The sequence below is a fragment of the Mus caroli genome, chromosome 11, assembly GCF_900094665.2.
Source record: "Mus caroli chromosome 11, CAROLI_EIJ_v1.1, whole genome shotgun sequence".
Taxonomy (NCBI): Eukaryota; Metazoa; Chordata; class Mammalia; order Rodentia; family Muridae; genus Mus; species Mus caroli.
The window spans coordinates 48,351,138-48,363,500 of record NC_034580.1 but is presented as its reverse complement, the minus strand read 5'-3'; the positions used below and the strand labels follow the sequence as shown (position 1 = coordinate 48,363,500).

The window sequence follows — 12,363 nt, the reverse complement described above, 5'->3', positions numbered from 1 at the left end:
AAAGAAACAAAAAACAGATTTTTGTCCAAATGCTCAATCATGAAGATGAAAAGAGCCTTTGGAAAGATTACCTGAGATATCAGACCAGGAAGAGAGAAATATATTTGTAATTTTTTTTTGTGTGTGGTTTCTTATGGTCATACGGAGATCTAAGCTCCTTTCCACATCCTGATTTCAATCTTAGCTTTCCCTCTCAAAAAATTTAAAACTACCATGGCTGAGTATAGTGGTCCACTTCAAAGACTGCAGCAGGACTATAAAATTGGGCTAGCCTGGGCTATGTGCTAAGATGTTCCCAACATCAAAGGTCTTGCCATTTAGTACCCATAACCACTCACATTCAGTACACTTAAGTGTTGGTCTAGGAACCTACAGGGATTCTTGCCTACTGTTTGGGCTTCAGACTCAGTTTACCATCTGCTGCCCTGAGGCTGCTGAAAGTGCTTTGCCAAAGCCCGAACTACATGATTCATTTGGTGTTGTCAATACCTAAGCTGTAATGACACCAATTTAAGAGTTTCTGCAGCCGGGCGTGGTAGCACATGCCTTTAATCCCAGCACTTGGGAGATACAGACAGGTTTCTGAGTTCGAGACCAGCCTGGTCTACAGAGTGAGTTCCAGGACAGCCAGGGCTACACAGAGAAACCCTGTCTCGAAAACCAAAAAAAAAAAAAAAAAAAAAAGAGTTTCTGCTACCTCCTCCCTCATGTGTTTTTAAAAACGAAGACCTAAGGATGGGTACAGTTTGAGCTCCTTATAGCCAGGTCTCTACTAAGATGGCAGTGCAGACTGATGGGGGAACTGGAGCACCATAGACAGTCTGTTTACGTCTCCTCCCTAAGCCTGTACACAACAGGTCAGTGGGTTTTGCCTAGAAAAGCTCAGAGGTCAACATTACTCCTGAAGACTTTATTAGAATCCGATTTTGATTATAACCATCTCACTGAGCTATTTTAAGAATTTTTTCCTTGGTTCTGGGAATTGAACCAGGGCATCACACACGTCCCCACTGTTACATTCCCAGCCTGCTGAGTTATCTTAAAAGTATGGCAAGGTTCCTGGTCTCCCTCATGGATTCACATGGCTTTCAGAGGCAAGGTAGGACAATGCTGATTTCTGATAAGATGGGTGTAAGGGTCCAGACCAGCAACACCATCAAAGTCCACGAGCAGTAAGCACAGTGTGTCTGGAGAGTAGTCCTTGAGTACATTCTCTGGGTACACATTAACTGATTACATCGATCCTGATTACAAACAAACTTTGCCCCATCTCAGCTAGCAACCATGAGAAAGGCAGATAGATGTCGGTCTATAAAAGGAAACGGGAACTGCTCCCTGGCTTTCAGGCTCCAACATCATTCTTTTGCCAAGATGCTACAGCTAAAACTCTTTGCAGTGCTCCTGACTTGTCTGCTGCTGCTGGGTCAGGTAAGGAAGGAAACATAGTAGTGGTGTGGAATTCCAAGTCAGACTCAGTCCTTAGAAATGCAGTTCAATCTCCTGCAACCTGCAAGGGGCCCTTCTTCTGAGGCTGTGCAGCAGAGGGTGGGTGCTTCCTCAGCTAAAGTGAATATGCCTTTGCTCTACAGGTCAATAGTTCGCCAGTACCAGAAGTGAGTGCAGCAAAGAGGTCCCGGAGAATGACCCCATTTTGGAGAGGGGTTTCCCTCAGGCCCATTGGTGCCTCATGCCGGGATGACTCTGAGTGTATCACAAGACTATGCAGGTATTTGATGATCCCAGGTGCAGGGTGGACCAGAGAGCACTGGGAAAGCTGGGAGAGATGAGATCAGAAAACAGAGACCCAAGAGTAAAGCTGAGATTAGTTGGGGGGGGGGAGAGGGGGGGGGATATATGAAGCTGTGAACTCCATGGAGGGGATTCCTTGACAGTGAAGAACCATTCAGATTCCTAACACTAGACAGATGAAACAAGGAATAATGGAGGCAGCAGAGGTGTCCCAGGGCTCCTTAGGTCTACATCCAATCTTAATCACTTCTTTTCTTCCCCCCAATAGAAAAAGACGCTGTTCCCTAAGTGTGGCCCAGGAGTGATGTCCATACTGGGGAAGAGTCACCTCCAACAGTGCTCCGTTCTGGGGAATATTGTTAACGACATTTTGGTTGGAGATAGATAAGTGAAGTAATCTTTGTTTTTAATATTTAAAAACAGATACTTGCTTTAAACTGGTCTCCATTTCTTATTAGAATGTTGTTGTTGATTTGTATATAGACATAACTTTGTCAGAGTTTATTTTTCTATAAATACTATTAAATGTCTCAAATCTAAGTTCTGGCAGTCTGGAATTGACACTTCACTGAGTCACTTCATCCATTATAGGGAGCAGTAGTGGCTCCCTAACCAGTGGTGCTGCTCCACCTGGGAGTGTGGTTGAGCACCCATTCCTCAAAGAATCTCATGACAGAGGCGATGCAGAAGCTAACAATAGTGAGTCTTGGCAGAGCAGAAGTCGTGGCTCTTTACAAAGAACTCTTTAGGCTGGTGTGTACCACCTGAAGATGTGTAAGTTTATCTATAACTTTATGAACATGAAATAGAACCCCCCCATGCCCCAAAGCCAGGCATGGTAGCACATGCCTTTAATCCCAGTACCAGGGAGGTGGAGGCAGAGGCAGGCCAACCTCTGTAAGTTCAAGGACAACCAGATATATACAGTGAGTTCCAGGCTAGCCAGGGCTACATAATGAAACCCTGTCTCAGAAAAACAAAACCAAAAAGAACCAAAAATTAATAGTAAAAATAAATAATAGTGTACGTTCTTTTTTTTTTTTTTCTTTAATAGTGTATGTCTTAAGAGCATCAAGAAAAGATTAAAGATGTCTGTTGGTGCAGGATAACTGAGACTCACAGACACGGACCCATGGCCATGCACCCAAAATTTTAAAAAAAAATTTACTTTATGTGCATTGGTTTTTTTGTCTGTATTCATGTCTGTGTAAGGGTGTTAGAACCCGGGCAACTGTAGTCACAGACAGCTATGAGCCACCATATGGTTGCTGAGACTTGAACCTGGGTCCTCTGGAAGAGCAGGCAGTGGCCCTTAACTTCTAAGTCATCTATTCAGTCCAGAATCCAAAATTTCTGTAACCAAAAACTGAGATCTGTGCTGGCGGGGCCAGACCTTTGCAGAGTCAGACTGGACCCTAAGACACAAAGAGCAACTACACAAAAGATCACAGCAGGAGCTGAAGAAGCGAGGGCACAGTGCATGTAAACGTAATACAGAAAAGCTAGCTGATATTTATTAAACTTAGTTTCTCCAGCTATGGTTTGGCATTATACAAAGCATTGTAATGACACAGTAGAGTTAAAAAGAGTTTTACAAATTGAAATGTGATACCCTTGTCTCCAAATATTTTAATTGCCATAAATTTGTTTAAAAATACACATTAAACGCATGTTTGACACTCTAAACTTTCTATAATCTCAATACCACAAAATACATATAATATACTATACAGATGTGGAAAATCTAGTTAGTATATAATACTTTGCTCACCATTAACAGCTTATTATGTGAAATGCACATACTGACTTAGAAATCCTAGCTCTTGAGCCCCAAAGTACCTCTGAAATTTAACATATTGCAACAAATAAAAATCACAGTATATAATTGAAATTTTGGTTGAAAGTGTCAGATGCCTAGATATTTTGGATAAAAGAAACCTAAGACAAAGATTGGATCATGTACAAGATAAAGGCCTCTCTCCATCAGCAACAGCGCCCTTCAAGGGAGTCATCAGGCCTGTACTTTATCAACCATGTTACTTCCCTCCAAAACCCTCCCCAAATATCAAACCATTATTTACCAAATGATTTTAATTTCAAATAAAAAGATCTTCAATAAATATATAAGCATTTCCATCCTCCATATATAAAATTTCTCAGAATCATTCAAAACGGAGGTTAGGTAGAAATTTCCCTAACTGTGCTTACCAACCTAGTGTCTGGCCCTCAAGTGGGGCCTTTGCAGGCCCTGCCAATTGAGCCAGGGCTGTTGGCTAGCCCCACCTCTACCCTCACCCATGTACTGTCGAACGCTCATGTCAGTGATGTGCCAGGTGTGAGCATAAAGGGGACACCTCTGGATCAGCAACAAGCTCAACTATATGGACACCATGGCACTGGTGTGAAAGGCAGCACTTCCAAATCGACATCTTCCAGAGAGGTACAGAACAGGCAGAAAACCCCAGTGACTAAAAGCTGAGAAGAAACCTAACACAGAAGCAGCACAGTCAAAACCAAGTATCATTAGGACTTCTGGGTGGGAGCTTGTCCACGCTCATCTGAGAGCTTTCTCCATGTTTAAGGATGATGATTCCTGCTGAGCTGATCAATGGCAGCAAGGAGAGAGGCACATGCAGACATTCCTGAAAATCAACTTCTTAAATATTAGCAATTTAAGCTGCTGAAACCTCTGACTAGTTGAGACTTCACCCGAACACCTTGTTCTAAATACCATTTACAAGAGAAGTGTAGCTTCTTTTCTATCCCCTGGCTCTGGGAACAGTAAGTTCTTTTTAGTTAACCATGAGGTTCATGTAATTAACAGGAGTTCTGCAGACCGGCATCCTCTTAGTCCACTTTGCTTTCTCCCAGGGTCTCTCTGTATAGAGCATGCTGGTCTCAAACTGACAGTCCAAGTGCTAGGATTAAAGCATGCACTACCACACTGTTCACCAATGGGTCTCAGCATCTCAGGCTCTCTATCTAGTAAAGGATGACCTTTGCCTCAGGGTATGCACCCGCACTCCTGGCCTTCTCTAACCTTAAACACGTGTTCCTCGCTGGCTTGGTTTTAGGGTCTGAAAAGTCGCAGCTGAATGCCTCCACTGGAAGGCATGGGAAAGGTACATTTACGAATGTGACAGCTGGCCTAGTCAGTGCGTCTTCCCAGACCTTCTCAGTATTTTTTCTACTGATTTTACTCATAGCAACACTAGGTGTACAATATTACTGGAAAAGAAGTCTGCCTCTCTAATTGAAATGTGAAGCTGGATGGGATTTGTGTTCCACATCCTAGAGGAATGAGTTACAGGAGTCTGGATTTGAACTAGGTGATCTGGCTTTCCAAGTCACTAAGGTATAGTCTAAACACCATTCCACCCACCTAAAACAGTCATCCTCATTAGATGTCCTTGGGACCCAGACACCTCACAGACTCCTATAAATCAAAATATACAATGAAGCCATTTTGTTCAATTAGCTATTGGAAAATTAAAATCTTTCCCACCCTGTAAGAGCCCTATTATACTACAGAAGGGCTCAAATATATTTCAAAAGTTAATTTACTACAAATCATAGTAATTAAGCTTTAACAATCTAAAGGAATACACATTGCATCCTTGAATGTTAATTATCAAGGTGCCAAGAACAAAGTGTCTTAGATCAATTTAATAAATAATGTGGAAATAGTTGCACTAAGCTAAAATACTAAACACACACATTTTTGACAAACTAATTCCATGTTTTCATACATACATACGTACATATATATAAAGTGTGTATGTGTACATAATTTTAAGATCCAAAGTCACATACCCTCATACCTAGAAGAGTGTACAGCATCCCCCTTCTCAACTGAGCTAGGCATCACCCCACGGAGCTATTCCTGGTTGCACTAGAAGCTCCTCTGAGCACCAGCTCCAGGCAGTGCTTGTATTCCTGACAAGAGCCTCTGTAGGCCCTGGCTACACAATGCAAGCTCACTTGATAACCGTCAACGTACCAAAGTTTCAGCTGTTAAATACAAATGATGCTTTCTAATCTAGCTGATTAAACCATTAATGAAAAGAAACGAAGAACAATTTTAAAACAAAATAACAACAGCTACTCTGAAGTCACAAGTGTGTCATTCAAAGTGCAGCCCAGATGCCTATAAATCCCTAGTGTAAGAGCTTCCCAGAAAAACCAGCAACTGTGGACGCATGCACACATTACTCTGAATTGCTTTGACAGTGGAGAATTAAATCAGTAGTGGTCAACCTTCTCCCTTCAGCAGCTCTGTGACTTTATTTGAAGCACTTACTGATAATAAAGTGACTTCATAACTTCTTGCCCAGAAAAAGGTGTCACTGAGCAAGGAAAGGGCTGGGTGTTCTCCAGCCAGAATGGGACATGGGCTAGGCTGTGTAATTTTGAATGCATGGAGGGGAGTGCTCCCACAGCCCAGCCTCTCCCAGGCAGGACTACTGTGACAGCTGCATCACTGTGATCCTGTGACCGCCTGTCCAGAGTCCAATGGTGCATGCTGCTGCCTCCTGGCATAGAAATGTGATCTTAAGAGCAGTGAACTGAGCATTAACGATAGTTGCTATTTCTATTACTAACTATAGAGTGAATACAAGTTTCAGACTAAGTTTGTAGCCACTTGTCAAATTAGCTTTAAATGGCTAAAAAACACTGAGGGCACCTACTGAGAGGGAGGGATGGTCACTTGTAAAGGAGTCCAAGGTATGTGCTGGACATGACTGAGACAAAACATCTAGGAAGAGACACAGAGTGTATTCTCACACACTATGACATCAAAAATGCAATCGCTTAGGATCAGATTTTGATCCATTGCCCATTTCTATGTGGCGAGGAAAATCCTCCACAATGAAAGGTTTAACCATTTCATTCTCCAAGAACTGACAGTTTTAAAGGGAAAACATCTTAAAGCAGCACCATAAACATGTAGGAAACTCTGCTTTAGCATGACGTCAAAGGCGCTCTAGAATGTGCTGTACACAGCCCAGAACTGGAAAGCAAAGCCCCGAACTGCAGCGGCGGGGCTAGAAGCACAGGGAGAGAGTGCTTGCTCTACTTCTAAGGCCTCCCTGAAATGGAGGAGCCAGAGTGAGAGAGAAGAGGCAAGGACAGGACACACAGCTGTTAGACCATGGAGGTTACTAGCACAAGAGAGGAACCGATGGCCTCTGAAGAAGTATTCCGTAAATACACTACGATTAAAGTAGAAAGGTACAGAGGCAATTTCTCCAAGGGAAAAGTGTTCAATTCAGCATAAGCTATAGGTATCAACCCTCAACACTATGTAAAAGTAATGAGACACAAAGCAGTTAAGCTCTGTAGATAAGAGACTGCAGGACAAAGTTCACTATCTTCAGAAACAGGTGGCGAAGGAGTCAGAGGATTTGCGACACCGCTGCGTGAAGATTTCTATCCCTCTTCCCCCTTTCCATTCAAGTCTCAACAATCATCTGCTAACAGGGGATTTTTCTCTCTAATTGGATGGATTTTTGGAATGAGAAGGAAAAGCCATTTTTTGAAGCAGCATTATACCCAATTGATTACACTAAATCAGGTACCAAAGTACTAGCTTTTCTGAAGGAATCTATCTTAATGTGACTCTAAAAGAAGATTTAAAATCAAAGAGGATTTGAAATTATTATTGTAGAGGACCAACCATGCATGGCTAATCTGGTCCCAGCATAAAACTTTATCTGTAAACAATCCATAGAGTTATCATTTAAAGTTAAGATTTAAGGCACACCAGACATGACGGGGTCACTAAAAAGAAGTATAGAGGAAGAGAGACATCCTCGCCCTTCACTGCTATACGCACCTTGCGGGAACAGTAGTTTGATAAGGAATTGTTACAGAGCTGGCTTCCTAAGCACTATCTCTATTGTTTTCCCCTTTCCAAGAAAGCTCACACTGAGCCAAGTTTGGTACTTTCCTAGTATAAATTTTCTTTCTTTAATGTGACAAGGGATTGTGTAGCTCAGGCTAGCCCCAAACTCACTGTCTAGCTTTCTGTAGCTTGAGGATGATTCTGACCTCCTGACCCTCCTGATATCCCTCCCCAGTGTTGGGATTACAGATATATACAACCATGCTCAGCTGCTACTGTGAGTTTTCTGATCCTGTCAAAAGCATACATCATTGATGAGGATCTTTGGAAAGAGAAATTCATTATCTCCACATTAGACATTGGGACACCTCCTTTCAAGCTCCAGTTCCTGAACTGTCAGATCTGAGCATCACAATCTCTCCACCATAGGGGAAATCCACAGACTTTAACCTTCAAACATTAGCAATGAATACAGGCTGCAGTCTTCAGAAACTGGATCACTGTTTTTAGGAGTAACTTACTCTGTTTCAATCAAGTGTCAAATGAGTAAAACAAAAAAGAATATAAGGTTTTAATAAACTCATAGTTTAAGATTGTCCTTTATGAAGCCATTCAGTGCTTCCCCAGCAAATCTATCTGCTTTTTTGTAATGCATTAGATGCAATGTAGTCACCTTGTGATTGCTAGTGTTACTAACACACATTCACAGTTTTGAAATAATGCATACTAACCCAGACCCACTCCATTTCTGCACCCGTGCAGAATGCCATCTCCTCAGGTTTAAATGACTTTTCACATGGGGACGAGCATCCTTAATACCAAGCATAAATCCTACAATAATAAAACTGCAGTAAGACTTGAAAGAACATAGGTGAGTAGCTGTAGAGAGAACAAGTCGTCTTGGACAAGCCAACTCTTATCTTAGAAGACATTAAGTAACACAGCTCCCAAAATATATAAATAAAATGCCTACATTAAATTTATGCTAAATATTAACAGAATAAATTTATAGGCAGAAATAATAAGCTTTAAACAAGCTCCAATCTGGGAACTTGAAAAAAAATGAAAATAAATAGAATTTTACTTGATTATTTATGAATTGCAACTGGAATTCCAATTACTAAAACCATCTTGCTGATGTACTGAAGGTTTAGAAGCATTTAAATACTTGTCACATTGGGACTCTTCAAAGGGTCAATTGATATGATAGCTTTGGGTTATAGAAACAACAACATAAACCAAAGAGGAGAAAACCATTCCTCATTCTTAGTGTCGACTAGGTGGTGTGTTATGGCAGTTTTCCTTTGTGATGTGACACAGTGTTGTGGAAAAAAATCAGAGGCAACGAGAGTATGTTCAGTTCAAGATATCAGCTTGGCATCCTGCCGAAGCCAATGCAGTCCCTGCCGGGTGTAACGAGCCAGATCTGTCATGATGCTTGCATTAAAGATGAGAGGGCCCATCACTTTGTCCAGTTCAGCAAAGAATTCTAGAAAATTAAAAACATTCATTAAGTATCACACATTCTTCACTGATTTATTGTAAAATAGCAGTCTCCCACACTAAACACCGCTACAAAGTCTCAGGTTCAGGAAGTAATACATTTTAAACAGAATGCATGATAATGAATTCCAGGTGAATACCACTGATGAAAATGGTCAACTGCTACTACACATTAAAAATGGAGTCACATTGGCACATGTGCAGCACCCCACTGGATTACTCAAAAGCACTCTCTACGTGTTATTTCTGTGCAAGAAGTAGTAAGGCTGGAGAAGGCTCAGGGGTTAAGAGCACTGGCTGCTCTTCCAGGGGACCTGGGTTCAATTCCCAGCACCCACATGGCTGCTCACAGTTGAATGTAACTAACTCCAGTACCAGGAGATATGACACCCTCAGACAAGACATGCAGGCAAAAATAAATGCACATAAAACAGAATTAAAAAATAAAGTAGTAAACAGAAAATAGTGTTTGTGTGTTCCCACACTAGCCCCAGTGTAACTCCATGAAAGTCTGTAACAAACCATTCTGCTACTATCAGATTCCCTGAACCACCAACAAATCCCTTCTGTTTAGCCAGAAGTTTAAAATCTGAAAGGAAAGAAACAAAAAGCCTCTTCCTCGGTGAGCAAGAGGCTCTACATTAGGATGGCATAAATGGGGAGAGTGAACAATGCCCTAGGATTTGACTCCAATGTAGTTTTGGGAGCAGACAGGGATGGAGTGGATATTTCTCTGAAAAGAAAGCTTTTAGACATGCAGAGAAAAAAGAACTGTTAAAGACTACCTAATAATCAAATAAGGCAAGAAATGATGAGACACTTAAGGTTAAATGTCTGTACAGAAAATCCAACTAATAAATGTAAAAGGAATGCCAGAACACAATATTGCTTCTGATTTTTTTTTTTTTTTTTGCTCACTCCGTTTCCATTATTTGCTTACTCTCCCTGAATAGGAATTCACATAGCTCAGGCTGCCCTGAACTCCCAATGATAACCTCAAACAATTCATCCTTACAGCTTCTGCTCCCAATTCCTAGAATTACAGGTAGATGAAGTGCAAGTTTCTGGTTGTGTCATGTGATGCAGATTCACATGATGTTTGGAGACTCAACAGACAATGATGGGGGAGCTTGCATACACAGTTAGCTGTGTAACTCTTTGTTGGTCTCTCATCTTTGCTGATCTTCACTTTAATTAGAGAGACATGGCAGAGAACTCCTGGTATTCCAGTGGGTCCGGGTCACTCCAGCTGACGCGTGCTGATCTGGCAAAGACCTGGTGGGTTCTGCTGGATCGTGCCAACACTGCTGTTTGGTGACACTTTTGAACTGGACTGTTGGTATCCTGACACTACCGAACTGACAACGAAGATTGGAATCACCCCAAAGAATCACTTCCAAACAGGCTCCCATCCCCTTGTCCTATTTACCATCCTTTCTCCCCTACCTTTAGACGGTGGGCTAGAAGAGGGATCAAAATGTTTGAGAACCCCTATTAAAGAAGGTTTTGAAAAATCTAAGCCTACAGGCAGGCACCACTGTGCCTGGCACATAATGAATTTTTTCTTTCCTAATAATGGACACAGGCAGTAGTCATAATGGATGTCAAAAGTGTAAGTTAAAGTTTAAAAGGAAATGTTATATCATGCTCATCAAAGTGACACCACATAATAACCTATTGATTTAAAAAAAATTTTTTTTTAAAGACAGGGTCTTGCATTATAGTTCAGACTGGTTTCCAACTTGCAGTCCTCTGAGACAATAGGCCTACTTCACCATGCTCAGTCTGATGATTATTTATTTGTGTATTTATTTACTTACTTACATACTTATTTACTTGGGTTTTTTGAGATAGGGTTTCTCTATGTAATGGCCTTGGCTATTCTGGAACTTGCTCTTAGACCAGGATGGCCCTGAATTCAGAGACCCACCTGCCTTTGGCCTCCCAAGTGCTGGGACTAAAGACATGTACTACCACCAACTGGCTTAGGTCTGATAAATCTTAATATCAATATTGAGTATTAATTTCAAACCTGTGGGGGTTTGAAAAAAATGGGTCCCAAAGGCTATAATGAGTGAGTTAGGAGGTGTGGCCTTGTTGGAGGAAGTTGTTTCTGTGGCCAGGCTTGGAGGTCTCAAAAGGTCAAGTCAGGCCTAGTGGCATCACTGCTTCTTTCTGTTGCCTACAGAGCCAGATGTAGAACTCTCAGCTACTTCTCCAACACCATGTCTGCTTGTGTGCCACCATGCTTCCTGTCATGATAAATGACTGAACCTCTGAATTATAAGCCAGCCCCAATCAAGTGGTCTCATTAGTAAGAGTTGCAGTGGGCATGGTGTCTGTTTACAGCAACAGAACCCTAACACAATACCTTAGGTAACTAGGTATATCTTAATAAGAAGAACCACCTAGAGCATTATGTCTAATACTAAACTTCAATCTAATCAATAGAAAGGAACTAAGAAAGATAAAATAACAAGTGTAATGGCAGCATGAAGAAGAAATGGTCATATGCAGAATGACATTATCTATGATTCAGTTTCTTCACATCAATGGCATGGCCAAATAAGGGGGAGAGCTACTTACAAAATGCAGCATTTAGACCTTGCTTGAATACTATATAAAACAAATCCAACTCATCTATTTTCTTAATGGTTCTCTCTCTCTTACATTTATCTGTCTGTGGATGTGTCACAGTGTACGTGTGTTGAGTCAGAGGAAAACTGTGGAGTTTCTTCTCACCTTCCACCAAGTAGGTCCTGGGACTTGAACTCAGGCTTCGTGGTAAGCACCTTTAACTACTGAGTCATCTTGCAGATCCAACTACTATATTGTTTAAGGTGTATTCGAGACTACAGCAGAAAGTTGATGATAGACAAGGTACTACCCCCTGAGCTACTTCCGACATGCCAGAATAGAGAGGTGTCTGTCTTATATCAAGAACTACTTCTAGTTTAGTTTGTGTCAGCATCACCACAAAAGCCGCTTGTCTGTGTCCCTTCCCCCACATCAGTTCATCTGTTCCCCATCCTTCACGTTAGGGGTCAAACCAGGGTGTTATGCATGCTGGGAAAGTAATCTAAAAGGGAGTCATGCACAGTCCAAGGGTATTTTAACCACATCTAGTCATAGTTAGTATGCAGCTAAGCAAAGTATGTTATTAGCAAATTGATTATGATTGTCTTTAAACCACAAAATAAAGTAAGTGGTCTCCACATACTTAACTAAATTACAAATCAAATGTTTCTTTTTTTTTTTTTTTTTTT

The 12,363-nt window shown here is 41.3% G+C and overlaps 2 protein-coding genes across 4 annotated transcripts in view; one reads left to right on the top strand and one right to left on the bottom strand.

Annotated features, from left to right (window-relative positions):
* Nucleotides 1–1,278: 1,278 nt before the first annotated feature.
* On the top strand, nucleotides 1,279–2,289 carry Leap2 (liver enriched antimicrobial peptide 2). Its single transcript, XM_021178053.2, has 3 exons — nucleotides 1,279–1,428; nucleotides 1,590–1,726; nucleotides 2,018–2,289. The coding sequence occupies exons 1-3, from the start codon at nucleotides 1,285–1,287 to the stop codon at nucleotides 2,052–2,054; spliced, it is 318 nt and encodes a 105-aa protein (XP_021033712.2). The 5' UTR covers nucleotides 1,279–1,284; the 3' UTR covers nucleotides 2,055–2,289.
* Nucleotides 2,290–3,241: 952 nt separating this feature from the next.
* The window catches only part of Aff4 (AF4/FMR2 family member 4), a 77,534-nt gene continuing 68,412 nt past the window's right edge, over nucleotides 3,242–12,363 (bottom strand). For all 3 annotated transcript variants that reach the window (XM_021178051.2, XM_029483059.1, XM_029483058.1), the window contains one exon: nucleotides 3,242–9,083. In XM_021178051.2, the coding sequence (XP_021033710.1) occupies nucleotides 8,956–9,083 (128 nt within the window). In that variant the 3' untranslated portion in view covers nucleotides 3,242–8,955. The remainder of the gene's footprint in view (nucleotides 9,084–12,363) is intronic.